Below are 18,766 nucleotides of genomic sequence, written 5' to 3'. Positions count from 1 at the left end.
GATGCGCAATCAAATTTTACATCCATATATATCTTTTGAAAATTAAAATTCGAAGATTTTTTCTAAAGCCTCCAGGGGACTTCGTTTTCGCACGAAAAAATTGTATGTGCCCTTATTGCATCCGGACCCACAATTGTGCACGGTTTGTGTCCCTCTCAACGAGAAAAAAATGTTTTACGAATGTGTCTATATGTATGTCTCTGCTATAAGTGCGGTAACTTTTAAAAGAATCAATCTATTAGACTGGTCTTTGGTACACTTTTTTATGGTCGGCAACTAAAGGTCAAATTCGTGAACCATCTATTTTGGATATAACTTCAAAAAATTAGAGCATTTTCAGTAACAGTGGTGAAGATTAAGTGTATAACATAGTAGAGTAAGGTGTATTGTGTATTATATAAAATGTCGAAATTTGAAAGCTTTCATTTCACATTCAAAATTTTGGTGGCGTCTGAATTAAAACTGGTGAATTTTGAATCCTTCTATTTGCGAGCATTTGTCCAAGTTATAGAATTATTCATGCTTTACCTTTTTCTTCTTTTTTTATACATAAATCTTCAAAGGCAATCGTTCAATTTTTTAGTCTATTCTTAAAATTCGTAAACTTTGAAGGCTCTTAGTTTTAAAGTTTTTTAAAAATTAACTTTTAAGTCGAAAAGTAAAATTTTGTTTTGTATGAATATTTCAAATAGCCTACTTTCAAACTTTCGAATGTAAGTTGTAGACTCCAGACTTAAAAGCTTTAATTTGTTCAACTATAAGTTTTTGGTTCGTAGTGATTAAATTTTAGGGTGTCTAGCAGACCGGGAATAGGATAAAAACGAAGGATTTTGGGCTCGATGTATTATATTTCTAAAGCATTCGACTCGACAGAGCATTCTCGCTTGTGACGTCACGCGCTCCGAACAGCCTTCGGGGGAATAGGCTCCTCCTTATGCCCCTATAGTTTGCATGTATTGCCGTCGTTTTTAAAAATTGTTTTTGGTTTTTCAAAATGCAGATTGAATATTTAATAAAATTGTCTGGAGCCGTCAAAACCCAATATATCCAAAAATAGAAAAAAATCGAAAACTTTGATCGGTATGCTCTTAAAGATATAGATTTTAGTGAAAATGTAAGCTCAGTGCTCTCGGTGACAATAGTGCATATTTTATTCATTCTTACAGTTTTTACTCCGTAAAAAAAGTAACAGAACGTTAAAGATTGGAAGCTTATAAATTGTATGAAGCTGATTTTGTGAGGAAAGTGAAGTTCAAGCAGTTCAATGATACTTTTCTACTTCTGAGTGAGGTTATAGTGTAACAATATAGTATTTTTAGTTTTAACTTAATATTCTAGTTATAACTTATTATTTTCTATGAGTATGAACATTAACATTAAGGAATATTCGTGTGAAGTATTGTATTTATTTCAATTTATGTTGTCAAATTCCATTGCTGACGTAAAAGGCGGTGACAGTTTGAGATTTTGAGGTTAGGAACAGCCTATTACAAGAGCGATCCTGTAATAGGAATTCTTCTTTCCCAGTTTAATGTAAATAAATAGTATTTTTACATGAACCTATAAAAAAATATTTTTCCATGAGAAATCCAGAAGTTGTACGTCTCAAAAAAAGGTACGAAAATTCAAGATTTTTCTTGATACAGAAAAGCAAAAAAATACTAATTTAAAGAATCTCTACCTTATACTAACACATTTTTCACTTTCCCCGGCTAACAAAATTAATTTTCAATCAAAAAAGACAAATTTTTCAACAAAATACACGAATTTGTAACCAAAAAGGGATTCACTTTAAACCCAACGGGAAAAAGTTACGTGTACAGTTAAATATTAAATGTTCAAAAAAAAAAGATTTTTCAAATGAAATCCATGTATTTTTAAACAAGGAAATGATTTTTTAAATAAAATTATGAATCCTAAATTAATTAAAAGGATTTTTAAGCAAAATTTATATTCCCCTATGAGAAATAACCCTTTTCGCAGATAGGTGGTAGCGGAGTAGTGAACTGCTCCTTTTTAGACCGGCTCCTTTTTCATCACCTAATCTTTGACAAGGCACCCAATCAGGATGATCCTCATTCGCCAAGTCAGCTGGAATGCCTTTATGATACAAACAAATTACAAACGACTGCAATAAATTTAAAATCAGAAATAATTCTTTCGCTACAATTTTGGTTAACAAAACCTCACACTCTAAACGCATACATTTCTTACTTACCACTCACACTCTAAACGCATACATTTCTTACTTACCACTCACAAAATGTTCCTTGCAAATCCGGGGATTTTTTAATTGACTTGCACTTAAAGGCCCACGACGCAAAACACTTATCCACATTTCCCTTCTTCTCTTTGACAAAATAATAAGTTTACTTGTTGACAGCTCACTAGGCCCAGCACGAGATTTTCCGATAAACTTTTGCTCTTTCTCAGTTATGTCTATTGGAATCCGAAAAAGTCTTGTGCCTGGGTGCACAGCATTGTGTTTCTTACACCCTACTACGAAACAATATTTCATAATTTTTCTTCTTTTATTTTAAAAACTTCTCCGAAATACGTAACCCCTATACTGGCAATGTATTTTCCCTTACACGCATACCCTCGGATGTTCAGCCCTTTAAATTTTTATGGCTTAACGAGAATGCTCTATTCGACTCGACGCTTTGCGCATGCGCTACAAAACAGATTCGAGTTCTTGGCGCAAAAGCGCATGCGTACCAAACGGCAATGTTGACTTTGCCGTCCACGTACGGCAATATCCCCCACCCTAGCAATCGCCCATTTGAGCCTAAGCTACCAACCTTCCCGGAATGACACGGAACACATGCTTCCTTTGGACAAAATATTTTCTGAAAATTTCAATAAAATATAGCATAATAAATATTTTTAAACTCTGGAAACAAAGTTTAAAAAATTTTAAGAAATCCCATTTGTCGTAAAATAATAATCAAAATAAAATTAATATGTTTATTTGTAATAAATTTAATAAAAACCTCATTTTAGAAAACTCCTTTCATATATTTTACAGAAAACATTTCTTCCAGCAGGAAAAATATAAAAATGTATCTAACATTTTGTATCAATTTTGAACATAATGCATTATGCAAGCAAACATTCTTACACGAATATTGATAATTTTATGTTCTTCTATACACATTTACCTTAAAAATGATCCCATAAAGATTAAAAAATGTTTATTATATTATAATTAATTAAAATTTTTTAGAAAGCATTGAAAGTTTCACTAGTTTTTAAATTTGAAAGAACTGTTATTAAAATAAATCATATAAATTGTATTTGCGAGAAAAAATGTGAGAGGACTACTATGTACAATGAAGAGGAAGCGCAATATACTAATCATACAATTTTAAATAACATAAATATGAGAGGAGAGGTACAATTTTTGCTGAATTAGTCATTAAAGTGTAGTCCTCATTTACAGAGGCAACAATTTTTTCAAATATTTCATTTTCCTGAATCGAAATGAAATCTCTTCTCAATTATGTATTATTTTCAGATCTCGAAATAAAACCTATAGCTATATATTGTTTATAAAAATATTGAAAGTAGATATTCATTTAAGCATTAAGAAAATAAATATTGGAATAAAAAGCTAGTCCATAATCTATGATACTTTTCAAGTCCCTTCGGCACTTGATTAAAATACTATCCTACAGCTTATTAAAAACGTATTGTGAGCGGTACGTGAATTCTCACTCATTCTAAGGCTCACTCATTCCAAGTCTCTCCCTCTCAAATATTCCAAGTGGCGAAGTCCCTTCATCCCCCATCATTGCCCATGTATGTTCTTGCTCGCATCAGTGGCTGACCAATTAAAAAAAGACCCGAAAAGCCCGAGCAGACTTGGAATATCTGAATGTTTACGTTTTACGGCCCTTTGAATAAACGAGAGTTCACTTTATTACGTATTTGAACATTCGAACTTACAATCAATATCGTATTTAAACTTAGAATGTTCAAAATAACTATCACAGTCTCTATAGAGAGGAGGAACCGTTTATACTGGTGTGCGGAGTGTGCCCAAATCTAGAGTTTATTAGAGGAGAAATTTCGCTGACCTCAGAACTTGAATTGCTTCTTCTACTTTGGCTAAATCCTAATCTTTTTAGGTTATAACACCAATCCAAGCGAAACTTATCTCGACGACCCCATCGTTGATACACTAGGGCATTGAAAAATGCTTGCAGGGGATTCGTAACTGCCTGTAAGAAACAAATTGTCATACTTGAGTCATAGCAAAGTAAAAAGGTTAATTTTTAACTATCTGGAATTGCATTCTTTACATAATTACAATTTTTACTGAAACTAAATTTAAAAAAGGAAATCCTAAGCCCTTTTTATTCACTTGCCAATTTAAAGTAAATTTTCTTCACATGCTATTTAATTTTGAACAAAAATGAAAATATATTGTTGGGCCTTACGACTTGGGACTGGCGGCTTCGAAAGTAACAACTTTGGAATTGTTTTAAAGTAAAAATACACAAAATAACTTCCTATTTTAGAGAATAATTTATATTTTATATTGTAAACCATGATTGAGGCTTAGAAGTTTTTACATATTATTATTTTTTAATCTACTGTTTTGGGTGGAACAAAAAACAAAGTTTCGAATTTTGTTTATAGCTCCCCTCAGTTTCGTCAGGTTCCCGAAAACAACGTTTTAAAACAATTTTTTATCTTTTTTCTAAATAATACCTAAAAAATATAGGTGTTTTTTCATCAGTTCATTAAAATTAAATACGAATCCCGAATTTATTATTAATTTCATCCCCCTTTAGCCCCAAAAACCACTATTTGAAAGTGCAATGAGTTTTTCAGCGTCTTAGCCTCATTTATTACTTTTGCACACTTTTTGGTATAGATTCGCATGAACAAATAAAACGCAAGATTCTATGTAATTATTACTTAATTTGTAATTGAAAGGTGTCACGGCACACTGTCGTCCAGATATAATTTTTCGCGAACAAATTAAATCACAGATCATACTTTTGAGTTATTTTGCCGTTATCTTTTTAAACACTTTGCCTTAAATTCCGTAGTATTAAATTCATTTCCGTAGTATATAAAAATTAAAAAGTATTAAATTCCAGTGTATTATTTTTTCTGTTCGTGTAAACAAACAAATTGCACCACATAATCAATAGTACCCAATGCACAGACATTAATATAATAAAAGTAAATATTTTTAGCAACAATTTTATTGTTATAAATAGATGTTGTAAACAATGAATATCCATCCAACTTTTCTGGGATTAAGATATTTTTTCTTCATAAATGATCATTTTCAAATACGTCCCAATGGGGTTTTAAATCAAACACGTTGCTATACATAAATATTCATAGCTTAAATTAACAAATTATATTTAAAATTTCGTTATATTTGTATATGAAAAAAAACTTTTTTACAAAAACATAGTATGGACAATTTTATGATGCTACCTGGGTGGAATTTTTTATTTGAAATGCACCATTTTATTTGTTATTATCAAATTATACGAAAAATGAGTAAGTATCTGTATTTTTTAAAGAAAAAAACATGTTTTACTCATTAGTTGTTAAATAGACCAATTATTTATAAAGATGTTTTTAAAAAGTAATCAAGAAGCGCTTGAAAAACAGTGCTTGAAAACAGTTTTTTGTTTCCAAAAACACGAAAATATTAAATCATAACAACACTAGAGAGAGCCGTAAAAGATTCAAAACTTGATTTCTTTTGGCCAACCCTAGTCTGGAGCATCGGATTTTTGAAGCTTAGGAACGTTAAAATCATACTTTGTATCAAAAAGCCTTAATTTGAATGATCGAGAAAAATCTTTCACTTTCTCAAATCTAAATTTAGATCAATTTTTGCTAATTCAAATTCTATATAAAACATACTAACCATGATATACCATAAAACAATGATTAGTCGGACTGGTAACTGAAACCACAAAATCCACAATAAAACCCCATTAATGAGATTTGGGATCCAACAGAAGTAGTAGACAAGATTAGTTAAAGCAAATTTGAGTCTAACAGTTTGCACCAATTTTCTTTCTCGACTCGTCATTTGTGCTAAGCTGCACGTCACAGCATTTTTAAGATCCTTTGAGGATGAAATATATAATACTGGATTAACAAGCATAACAATTGCCAGTAGCACATACGTGACACAATAGTTTGGAAGAATTCGCAGTAAAGCTGTTGATAGGGACGTTAAGCTGTGGCAGCTGTGAATTAAAATTAAAATTTTATTTATTTTCAATTTTAAGACACAGGCTAGTATTACGGAATTTCCCGTAAGATTAACAGACCAGCTGTAAATGGCCGTTAGGTGCACGAACAACTTCGTAATACTAGAAAAATTAAACTAAAAAACATGGAAATAAAAAAAACCTACTTTGCATCCGGAACGTATAAAATTACTAGTCCAAAAATTGTCAGAACAGCTGGACATATCCAGGCTATCGCGTGGTACCATTTTGGATGACCTGGTCTTTCTCCAAGTAGAAGTTTCATATCTACTGCATAGCACAATGTCCAAATCCAAGTTGCCATGTAAAAGTATTGTATCCATGCCTGGAATTTCATTCTTTTCTTATTTTTTATCAAGATATTTCTTTGGGTATTGTTCCACTAGAAAAACTAACTCTTTCTTTATTAGTCGAAATATTTTATTAATTTATTTAGCGTGCTATTTGTTTAGTACTAATCACTGTTTATAATGAGAAAATGTTCTGCATTGGAATTTTAAGAAAAAAGTCTTCGTTCAAGAAAATAAAAAGGTGTAGTTATTATTTTTTTACACCTCAAGGGTTGATTGTTCCTTTAAATAAATATAAAAAAAATCGTTCCTAATTCAAATGTAATTCAAAAAGTTCTTCACCGAAGAAAGAGTGCAAAAAACTATGCTGGCAGTATCATTTTCCATGGGCATGATGCTTTTAAAATTCAACCATAGTGCTGATCTGATGAAAACACCTAGAGGGAATATAATTTTTAAAATTTAGTATGTCAAAAATGAAAACAATTGAATACACTAAATATATTTTTATAAATTGATATCAAACCTAAGGAAGCGAAAAGGTCCGCTACAGCAAGCCATATGATAATTTGTCGACCCCTGGCCCCGGAAAAAGTTTGCCATCGATGTCCAAAACTTGACTCTTCTCGAGGCAGCACCTAAATTAAAACAAATTATGAGATAGTTTAATTACTTCAATTTTTGTGGGCGACAAGAATCTTTAATAAATAAAATGGATTTTACCTGCAAGAGAAAGAAAAAGTTAAAAATCACAATTTAAGATTTAAATAAAAAGTGTATGTCTATTACAAATTTATCGCGACATTAAACGTAAAACGTAAGTCTATTCTAAATTGATTTTGTTATTAGAAATAATATAAAAAGTATGTTCCAATGTCTGTTCGCTATCTCTTCCAAATTATTTTTCGTGTCAAATTGAACAATTTTTGTTTTAATTCATCTTTTACCCAAGATATTTATTAAAAGTCTTCTAAAATCCATCACTTGTATTGAAACTTTATTTACACGTCTTCAGTGACTTTAAACTTTCGTTTTTTTTTTAAATCTAATATTTGTGATACCCGAGCGATCCACGACCTGTTTCGGGACAAGTATTTTCTTAAATCAAGAAAACCTATATCCATGAATTAATCTAAAATCTACGTCCTGAGAAGTGTGAAAGAAAAATTGTTCCCGACCTACTCATAGTTTCATAAGGTACTAAAAGTTCCAACGTGGACTGCCCGTGATACCCTTCGATCATTTTGAGGCCAAAAAGTAAAAAATCTTTATGTGGATTTTTTAATAAACTTAAATTTTTATTTTACTTTGGAGTTTATTATTTATATTTTTATATAAATACCTCCAAAGTGGAGCTCATTTGGCTTGAAGTCTGTGATTTGGCTTTAAAAAAATCTAAACGTACATGATGATTGAAGTCTGTAATTTGGCGTAAAAAACAACTCTAATCGTAGATGAAAATCGCATTGATATAAATTGAAGTACCGTTAATTTCTAACAAATTTAAAAAATCTAAAATCACAGGATAAACTTTATACAAATATCTGTTAAGCTTTCTTTTTTTTCCACGACAAACACATGTTTTTTGAAAGACGCGAAGTTAGCTAAACAAAACTTTGTGGCTCTAAAAAATTTCCTGCAACAAATTTTAATCTTAGTTTTTTCTTTGTTAATATTAGGAGAATATATTTGGTAATATATTTGGTATCAATATTTTTTTAATTTTCATTTTAAATTTCCAAAAACATGAAAAGTCCATTCCGTGTTTCGTTCACAAAACAAAATTAAAAAATTAAAATTCAATTCATTCTCGGCTCTGGCCATAAAACATTTTTATATTTGAAGGGTGTTACTACATAACCATGTGAGTGCTACTTTTTTCATGCCACGTTTGATTGGCTTAAAAGTTCTCTAAAATTTCGCTGCACATTGTGGTAACAAAAATTTTATTTTTAATTTGTTTAAACAATTTTTATTTACAAATTATGTTTAAATATTTCAGATACAGAAATAATAACAGTGCAAAATTTTGTTGTCTATCTAATTTTCTATGTATATATTATGAATATAAATTCTATATCCTACATCATATTACATCACTAAATAAGTATATTAAAAATTGGTAAAACACATAGACTTTACATAATTTGTCAAAGCTAAATCAAATCGCGTTATTAGTTTTTCCGCATCTCGTATGTTTGCCCAATTTTTTTAAATGATTGCAAAAAATCTTAAAAAATAATTTATTACTTTAGCGCTATTCGTTTTTCAAATATTTCATAACAAAATAATGTTTTACTTTTGAGCTTTCTATTTCTCTTGCAACATTTTTCTGGGGTTTTAGTGATATATTTTATGTTGATTTAAGTTTTAAAAAAAGACAATATTTTTCATGTCACTTGCATGGTTACGGCATAGGATCCCAGGGGGCACAAAGTTTGGTGACATCTTTAAGACATCGTTACGACAACTTTACGATACCCTATGTGCATGAATTTACAGTGTCTTTGCGATATCGTAGACATCGTCAGATCATACGACTAAAATACTATATCTTAAAGACACCTTAACGACATGGACATACGATGCCGTAAAGTTTTCGTAAAGATGTCTTCACGATGTCCTAAAGGCGTCGCAAAACCTTCTGCCCACGGGGATGATTTTTGGCGATATGTTTCTCGAAAATTATTAACTTTTTCCAACTTTTTAAAAATAAATCTATAGAGCTTAATCAACTTTCAAATGAACATTCTCATTTTTGTGTATAAAAAATAATTCAAATTTTGATAAAATTTTGTTGCTTAACACTGACATGGTTTTGTTATTTAGTTATTTACTCTTTAATTATTTACAAGCTTTTTCAGATATCAGTACAATCCCAATTATATTGTATTATCCTATCAAAAAATTAAAAATATTCATTTTTCGGGCAATGGGATTTTTTGATTGGTATATACCAATTCTGGAAAACATTCTATCTTTCGGAATAAATCCTGAACTTTAGAAAGTATTAAGGAGACTACAAAAATATTTTTTCTTTTTACAAAACAGGATATTTTAATAGAATTTTAACACACTAATTTAATAGAATTATTATTTTTTTTAATAAAGAAAGCTAAAAATATTTGTAAACACGGAAATGTAAGCTTAAATTTGAAAATAAAATTTGATGAAATGATGTCATACCTGATAGATAGCGCCGATTATTCCCATTGTAGAAGACAGCATACACACAATATTATAAGCATCTGTATTAAATTTTTTCATTATTATGTTCGACATATCCGATTCATTATTGGAATGACAGCAAAAGGTCTGTATCGTTGGATCGGCCATGATATTATGTATTCTCGACGCCGGCGAGATATGTAGATTCTTTTAAGCCATCGATAAAAATGGACCTTAAAAAGTACTCAAGATAAGCTCCATCTTATCTCAGAACTCAGAAGTCTTCCTTACACTTATTACCAGTGACCCGACTCGCCTACTCGACGTACCTCACTACTTCGGGTTCAAACTCTCGAGAAACTATTATCTCTTATTATATTTATTTACTATAAATGACATATTCCCGGCGCGAATACTGTATACTTTTTAATATGTAGTGAGTTGTTGTGGCTGGGCCTCTTTTCTTTCGCGAAGCCCTACATATTCTTACCATACAATGAGCTACTGGTAAAACAGGTTTTATCGATGTTAAAGAAAGAAGATTAGAAATTTGAGATGATCGTGAGAAAGTATTGAGTGGTTCCTTTTTTAATTTTAGAGTTAGTGAAGTTCAATTTGCGAAGTTCACATCCCTCATTGTAGCAGGACATTTCGAGATATGCTATTTATATCCGGCGATAACCTATAGGGATACTTATGGGGTATCCATATAATATAGTAGGATATTCTTGAGTTACTTAAAGATTCTATACATGAGGCATTGCAATTTTTCAGAAGTTATTTGAATATCCTTTAAAACGACCCAAGAAATATCGACAACGAGATTTACGCTTAAAATCACCAATATGAGTTGTTTAATGAAAGAGAATTACAAATCAGGCGATTGGTTTGTACCTTATTTACTTTTTTGATGTCTGATTCGTTACGTGCAAATATCTTAATTTCCATTTTCCTTGATGTAACAGACTGAAATCATTTAAGTTGGGCGATATTTTACATTTGAAAACATTAAAAGATTAGATGCCACTAAATTTGAAAAAAAAAATTAACTAAAAGTTGTATTTCTAGTAAAAAGAGCTGACATATTACTTATATTACATATAAGAGACCCTATTAATTTGTACTATCTGGCTTGACATTTTTTCTAAAATTAGGGAACGATCATTTTGATAAAAAACTGCATAGAAAATAGGAAACACTGTAAATGCAATCCATGCAATTCCTTAAAATATAATTCTCTTGATAAAATTTTATTCTCAGTAAAAAGAAATTCATCCAAAAAGTTCAAGAATTGCCCCCCCCCCCCTTACCCGCAGATATCTAATATCTTTGTAAAATCATACTAAATGAGAATATATTAGTTTACAGTCTTTTTGAAGAGTTGAGAAGCTCTGACGCCAACTTTTATTGTTTTACGCAATGCAAATATAGTTATCTATTCTGTTCATTCTATAATATACGTAACTACTATCTTAAATTCTCAGATGCTTCTCAGAGACAATATCAAACTCGGAAATTAATTACAATCATTTAACGAGAGAGAAAAATCTTGATTTTAAAAACTTATCAGAGATCTTATATAAAAATAAATATTCTGAATAAATTTTCCAACTAATTAGTAGGTATGAACTGTATTAAAAGTTAAATTATAAATTAAAATAAATATTTGCAGACGTTATTATTTATTATTATATCATAATTAAGGTGTCTCTAATACAATTGTTCAGAACTTTTTCCGTCGCTATTGTCTTGGCTATCGAAAACTTCTTTGATGGCCTGAAATCATAAGAATTTTTCTTTTCCTTTCAATTATTAAATTATTTGATGAGTAGAAAAATCTAAAAACTCACCGATTATTTGAAGGGCAGTATTTTCCTGCATTTACCATTTTGAGGCCTATATCCGGCTGGACATCGATCTGGTGCACCAATAATGTTCCTGTTATCAAGAATAGGGTTGGCAATGTTTCCTGAGGATGAATGTTCCTTCATATCTTCCATATTTTTCCCATTTTTAAAACCCTCGTTAGCTTCAGGTATAGCGTTATTTATCTCGGCTTCCTTCACCTAATTAAATAAAATCAGTCTATTTCGATATTTGTATCACAGAAATAATTATAATAATGTTTGCACATGTTTCTTAGTTTTCTTTATAACCTTTTTTATGAATGGACAGATCGGACAGGTATAACATAAAAAAACTATTTTATATATTTCAAACAAATTTATTTAAATAAATAAATGATCAAGATTTGAATAAATTAAAAATAAGTTCGATTTTTTAGCTTTCAACTTTTTTACCTTATGATGAATATCATCTGGAAATACAATTTCATCAGTTATCAGGCTGTTCTTCTTGTCCAGTGCATTGGTGGATTGTATGAAAATAAAAGCAAGCAGAAAAATCGTAATGACTTTTCCAGCCATTTTAAAATGCTTTTAAACTAAATCTGCATAGTACAGAAAATTTTTTAAACAGACAGATATTGTTAAAAACGATTTAACAAATTCAGGGATGAGGAAGAAAACTTCTTTCTTGGTTGCACACCTAATTCCCACTGATCGCGGAAACAATCGACCTATCAATGTTGATAATAATCTTATTGATAAGTAAATTGATATTCTCATGCGCCAACTATGTGAAAACGATCAGTATTCTGTTTTCTCAAAATTCGGCGCATTGCTTATTATCAGCAATCATCTGTCAATAATTATCATTTTGACAGCTGTAAGCAATTGAAGAATTATAAGGAAAGCCGCACTTTTATCTTGTAATTGTTTTTAATAATAAATACAAAAAATAGAATTTGTAGTGAAAACCCCCTTATAATTTTGTGCCAACTTGTGTGCGTTTCTCATCTTGCCTGCAAATTACTATTTAAGCTACGACGATTGGAGGTTTTTTATTCGCTGCAAAAAGTGATCACTGCGGAACGTAGGAAAATACAGGGAACCTTGAGAAATATCTGCTTCCTATTTGAATATAAAATTTTGAGCAAACAATAATTTAAGGGAAAGGGGAACGGATAGAGAAATTAAAGAGTGAGAAGATCTGCTGGACGCCCGGTGGACACAAAATTTGGCGACGTCTTTACGACATCGTTACGACATCTTTACGACAACTTTACAATATCCTATTGAAGCTATTAGCATGTAGAATTTGAATTGAAAATAAAATTTTCTTTGTCCAATATTATTTTAAAGTTTAGCTAATCGTCCTGAATTTCTGAAGCAGTCCATCTTCTTTTCCTACTTCCTCAATTTTTCGGAATGACTAACGCAGCTTAGAAAATAAGAACAACTAGGAAAATTTGTATAATTAGAAGCAATTGGTGTCTGAATGGTTACTAGAATAATTTTTCGTGAGACAAGAAAGCGGGCCCCGACAGAAAATTCCTATATAGGTTCCTATATAGGATTCCATGCAGGAACCTACATAGGATCCTACATGTTTCACCTATAGGTGCCTATACGTGGAAATAAAATGGGATCATGTATATGGTAAGACCTCTTGGAGGGCCAAAAGAACTTCTGCGCAGCCGTAGGTGCATATCATTTCCTATAGGTGGAACCTATAGGTTTCTATGTAGGATCCTATATAGGATCCTATGTAGGTTTCTATATAGAAAACTATACAGAAAATGTCAGAAGAGGTTGGCGCTGCCAGGCCTCAACTACACCACTGGGTTTAATGTAATTACTTTTCAATTTGATATCCATTATTAGAGAATTAATTATGCAAAGTTAAAAATGTAATGGTATAATCATTATACTTTTTTTTAACAAAAGAATTTGTATAACATGATTTCATTATTAATTTCGGGCAAATAGCAAATTTGTCTCATCCAGTTTCCGATAAGATAACTTATTCGTCATAAATAGTTATATAATTATGTTCTTGCATATTCGTTCTTTACGAATCTGTTTACTAAATTAGAAAATAGGTGATTTTTTAGAAAACATAATAATAACGAATAGAAAGATTTTAAGTAAACCTTCTTTAGCAATTTTTAATCGGCCCTTTTTTCATTTAAAATTATTATAAAATGTCTCAAATTTTTTCAGACAACGTATGTCAGTAGAAAAAGTCACAGAGCATAAAATATAAAAAAATAATAACAAAAGACATGGTGTGAATATATAAATGTCAAATTACATAGTTTAAGATTAACCTCCTATCACACAGTTGGAGAAATTATTCCTTTTTTGACTATTTCACAAATTTATCGAAACATTACTTTCCGGATGAATACGATACATGTTTGTTAAAAATATCTCACATCTCGCTAGCAGAGTTAACTCTAAGAAACTTAAAAACAAGAAGGTTTCTCACAGAAAATAATGGGCCTTCAAAATTCAAAAAGGTACTTTAGTATTGCAGTTTTTATGTATTTAGTTTTTCATCAGTTACTCAAATGTCTGGCTATTTTTCAAAGAAAATAGTTATCTGGAAAAAATGATATATTGTAATCAGTGATAGGGACCATTCAGGAGATGACATCATTTCAAGAAAATCATTGGAATGTGTAAAGGACATCATAACTTTTTTAAAAGAACGTAAGTACGAAAGTGATGTTTCCAATCAAATTCTCTATGAATCTCAATTAGGTTTATATTTCTTCAGATTTTCGGAAATTTTTGGTTTGTGAACACTATTGCAATCTGAAAATGTATACACCTATACTTTTTTCAAATCCTAAGGGGTCTAAAAGGTGTACTTTCACAATTATTTATTAGTTATTTTTTTATTTTATTTTTTACCTGTAATTTTTCATGGGAAATTCGGATAATGAAGAACGACTTTTATGATCCCTTCAAATATAAAAAACAATAATTAGAACAACAAAAATTTTTACTGAGAGAGAACGGCCAATTAGGAAAGAGTGACCCAAAATTTCACCTCTTTTCTCGACCTCATGAATTTGATGCCAAATTAGTTGAAAGAATAGCTTGTCGTGATACTTGAAAATGGAAAAAATTTCAAGTTGAGCATAGCTTTATTTAAAGAGATAAAACCAGTCACACTTATCAGCTAACTGTATCATGCCCAAAAGTGTCCAATGTTCCTGTGATTTTTTACTCATTCAGAATTATAGAAAATGTTGGCATCATCAATTTGTTTGTTATATATAGCTATTTTTTAAGATCTATTAGATTTTACCTAAAAATATTTTATATTTGTTTTTAAAGTTTTTAATTATCTAGAGGCCAATAGTTCTGAAAAGTAAGACTGGAAAATCTACAGATACTAGATTTTGAAATTTTTCATTGCGCTTTTATTGGAGCATTAATTAATTGTGATTAATAAGAGATATTTTCTTAAATAACTAATAATACTCATTTAAGACAATTGTAGTTACATCTGGCTTATGAGAAAAGAACAATGATTAAAAAATTGTAAAATATTAGTTGAATTGTTTCTGTTCGATGAGTTCAGTTGTAATAATTCTGGTCAATAATAAGTTTATTTTTTTAATTTGTGAAATGTGGAATCTTGGTTTGTATATTATATTATCGCACTGGCAATGCAAAATATTAAAACATTAATTGAAATGGAAAATTGTTTATTCTTGAAGGATTGGGATCTACAACCGTTCATTTCTTTAATGTTCAAATTTCAATAAGTGTACAAAAATAGTGTCTCAACCCTGGATATTCAGAACTGAAAAAGTTCTCATTAAAAAATGGACGCGATAATTTCAGTAATTAATTGACAAAAAAATTACATTGTATAAATGTATTACAGATGCTCGTGAAGAGGGTTTATTTCGGCGATCAGGACGGCAAAATTTGAGAAAAAGAATTCTGATAGGACTGAAAAAAGGGGAGAAGGCACATTTTGATAATGATGCTGATACTGCCTTAGAATGTGCTGCAGCTTTACGTCTCTATTTGAGTTGTTTAAAAAAGCCAGTCATCCCATTAAGGGTTCAAGAACTGATTCTTGGTAAATCCCATTTAATTTTTTATCATTAGTTTGGGGTTAATCCCTAGACATATCGATGCTTACACCTGAGTTTGACAATTGGAAGAATTCAAAATAATTCAAGTGAATTAAGAAAAATCCGAGGATTCAAGCGTATTCAGAATATTTCAAAAAAATTAAAGCGAATTCAATGTTAAAGATATTATTCCAAGATTATATCGAGATTAATTATCTAAATTCAAGTTAAATTTGATAAAAATTAAGTTATAGCAGAAAATCAAAGAGAATTCAGAAGAATTCAGAAACAGGTGTACATCTGAATTTAGAAGCGGTTAACCCCTCAGATTTAGTTAATTAACTAATCAGACAAGTTTGACTAATTTTCTTTATTAATTATTTTTGAAGCCGATAATCCTGGAGTAGAAGCTCAGGAAGTTGCGCGTGATGCTTTGGGATTGATTCGCCAAGATATCAGTGGACGTCATGGAGAACTTTTAGCTGATATTTTGGGCCTTTTAAGGCACCTCACTTGTTCGGCACCACCCTCAGAATGCTCAGAATTACATGGATCTCCTTTGCCCATTGCTCTACTTCCTGTTTTCTTCACTCTTACGGTCGATTTTTCAATATAAAATACAAAAAATATACGAGACTTTTCAAAAAATTAGATTGTCAGCCCGTGATTTTGCAAATTATCGATGATTTTGAAAATTAAAAATGAGAAATTAAATAGAAAAAGTGCTTGACAGTCTTTCCCATTTTATAAAAAAAAGTTTCTAAAAAAACGAGGAAAATATTTTATAGCGAATTTAATAAGATTGTTTTACAAAAACAAGATGGCTTAACATTTTTTATTTTCAAGGTATTGTTTATATATTTCAGTTAAAATGTTTAAATTTGTGTATTTTAGCCAGCTGATCTCATGAAGTGGAGACAAGTTGCGGCTCGATTTAATGAATTAATCAATGAAGCTCCAGAACAACTACGACTGGATTCGCGTTGTGAATCATCAAATGTGCAAAACGTCAGTTGTTAATTAAAATTTTTCTTAGAATTTAAAACAATTTAACCAGGTATTTTTTATATGATAATAATTTTTTTACTCAAGAATCCCTTACCAAATCCAGAAGAAACTAATCAATGGAGAAGAATGCAAAATATTTCCTTTCTTTATCCTGTTATCACGCTGGTAAACAACAGAAATGCCTGTGAGATCAAATGAAAAATTCCTTTTCATTAATTACCTCGAATTTATTAAACTTACTTGATAGAAATATGACTTATGTAAAGTGAACTTTAAATCTTCATGCCTATTTTTTAGATCCAGTTGGAGAAAATGCCCCAATTTTTCTGGCACCCCTTCATCGCCCACCACCTGGTAGACTTCATTTAGCAATCTCAAATCCGACTGGCTAAGGATCACTAATATTTGGCGTCAGCATAAGTTGAATACAATTTTTTTAAGCATGAAGAAAAATAAAGTTTGTATTAATCATAAAAGGTCTTTGTCTCGCGTGCAAATGTCTGCTTAGATTGTTAAAATTTAATAAATTTAAAAATCTACACATGTATTTAACAGTAAATTTTATTTCGAAATTTACATTTATTCAATAGGTTTAATTTCATCAGTTTGAATACAAAGTTTTAATATTATATAGAATTAAAATTTTAAAATTCCAGGCCTGACAGTTATATTCGAGAGAACTTTGAATCTTTTGGAGAAGGAAAAAATGCCATTGGAGAATAAGCAAACAAATTAAATTAAAACAATATTTGAAATTGAGATTATATTTTATTTCCAATTTCATACCATGCCATGGATAAGATTAAACTCCTTAAACTGCTTTTTAATTAATGTAGACGTGAGGAAACATCATGAATCTATTTCCTTTAAACATGACAGATAACATTAAAATACAGGGTGATTTCCCGGTCAAAAATCACATTTTTCGCGGATGACTTTTAAAACCTTTATATAAATAATTATTCCATTGTAAAAGTGATTTTAGACTTTGCAGCCTAAAATTCAAAGAGATACATTTTCAACAACAAAAAATCATTTTCAATCAAACAGTTGCATTTCAACCCATACATAGTTGAACTTTTAAGCAAAACATACTATTTTACAACAAAAAAGTCAAATTGTTATCCAAGTGATCGAATTTTCAAACAAAAAAGATTAAACTTCAATCAAATAAAGTTTCATATTTTAACAAATAGTCGAATGTTCAAGCTAAAAAGATCAATCTTTTAGAAGAAAGCTGATTTTTCAATAGAGAAAGATCAATTTTCAACAAAAAAAGATGAATTTTCAATATAAAAGTATGGATTTTCTATCCTAAAAGACGAATATTTAATAAAAGAGTTAAATTTTTGCACTTAAAAATGGAACTTTTTAAGAAAAGGCTTGAATTTTTAAGAAAATAATTACATTTTCGACTAAATAATAGAATTTTTAAACAAAAGAGATTACTCCTTGTCCAAAAATATAATAGCAGTCCTTTCATTTAAAGAAAATTAACTCTTAATTAATTTTGAATTAATTTTTTAACAAAAAATGACTTTTTTATAAGAAGATGAATTTTCAATTCAAAGAACGAATTTTCTATTCAGAAAGATGAATTTTCAACATAAAAGTTGAATTTAAAAAAAAATGTAATTCCCTACCAAATAGTAGAATCTTTAAACAAATAGAGATGAATTCTGAACCCAAAATATAACAGTAGAGTTATCGAACAAAAAGAATGAACTTCTAACAAAAGAAAGATGACATTTTCAAAAATTGTTGCATTTTTAACATAATATATAATTGAATTTTCAACTAAATAGTAGAATTTTTAACCAAAAGACCTTAATCTTGGACCAACAATATGATAGTAGACTTTTTAAATCCAATTAATTTAAACTCAAATTTTTCATGTTCTCAAATTATACTCGATTATATTTTTTTAATATTATATTGAATTTGGAACGTTTGCAATTTAAAATAAAATTTAATAGCAATTTGGACTTGAGAGCATGGCGTACATACGAGGGTAGTTCAATAAGTCCTTAGAATGACCAACAGATGTCGCGCGAATCGCTCCAAATCATCTGTTTTCAGTCAGCACCACTCCCGACTAGATATAT

General features: G+C 30.0%; 3 protein-coding genes across 7 annotated transcripts; 1 reads left to right on the top strand and 2 right to left on the bottom strand.

Annotated features, from left to right (window-relative positions):
- Positions 1-3,229: 3,229 nt before the first annotated feature.
- Positions 3,230-9,880, bottom strand: LOC117178164 (G-protein coupled receptor 143-like). The gene is made up of 6 exons (XM_033369441.1): positions 9,731-9,880; positions 7,071-7,182; positions 6,887-6,981; positions 6,401-6,579; positions 5,903-6,230; positions 3,230-4,223 (listed from the first exon to the last, which is right to left on the bottom strand). Exons 1-6 carry the CDS (start codon positions 9,878-9,880, stop codon positions 3,999-4,001), a joined length of 1,089 nt encoding a protein of 362 aa, XP_033225332.1. The 3' UTR covers positions 3,230-3,998.
- Positions 9,881-11,353: 1,473 nt separating this feature from the next.
- On the bottom strand, positions 11,354-12,254 carry LOC117178686. Of its 4 annotated transcripts, none has more exons than XM_033370113.1 (3): positions 12,013-12,254; positions 11,563-11,778; positions 11,354-11,475 (listed from the first exon to the last, which is right to left on the bottom strand). In XM_033370113.1, the coding sequence occupies exons 1-2, from the start codon at positions 12,136-12,138 to the stop codon at positions 11,566-11,568; spliced, it is 339 nt and encodes a 112-aa protein (XP_033226004.1). In that variant the 5' UTR covers positions 12,139-12,254; the 3' UTR covers positions 11,354-11,475; positions 11,563-11,565. The 4 variants fall into 4 exon arrangements, with proteins under 4 accessions (XP_033226004.1, XP_033226002.1, XP_033226003.1 ...); XM_033370111.1 differs by having other exon boundaries at positions 11,363-11,488; XM_033370112.1 differs by having other exon boundaries at positions 11,413-11,478.
- A 1,618-nt stretch (positions 12,255-13,872) lies between these two features.
- Positions 13,873-17,145, top strand: LOC117178513. 2 transcript variants are annotated; one of them, XM_033369940.1, is made up of 7 exons: positions 13,873-14,075; positions 14,186-14,268; positions 15,458-15,658; positions 16,043-16,251; positions 16,548-16,661; positions 16,746-16,845; positions 16,959-17,145. In XM_033369940.1, exons 1-7 carry the CDS (start codon positions 14,053-14,055, stop codon positions 17,051-17,053), a joined length of 825 nt encoding a protein of 274 aa, XP_033225831.1. In that variant the 5' UTR covers positions 13,873-14,052; the 3' UTR covers positions 17,054-17,145. The 2 variants fall into 2 exon arrangements, with proteins under 2 accessions (XP_033225831.1, XP_033225832.1); XM_033369941.1 differs by having other exon boundaries at positions 16,765-16,845; positions 16,959-17,080.
- The last annotated feature ends 1,621 nt before the right edge of the window (positions 17,146-18,766 follow it).

Source organism: Belonocnema kinseyi, chromosome 8 (genome assembly GCF_010883055.1).
Source record: "Belonocnema kinseyi isolate 2016_QV_RU_SX_M_011 chromosome 8, B_treatae_v1, whole genome shotgun sequence".
NCBI classification, from domain to species: Eukaryota; Metazoa; Arthropoda; class Insecta; order Hymenoptera; family Cynipidae; genus Belonocnema; species Belonocnema kinseyi.
Note: the sequence above shows the minus strand (reverse complement) of the source record. Positions and strands in the feature narration are given on the sequence as shown.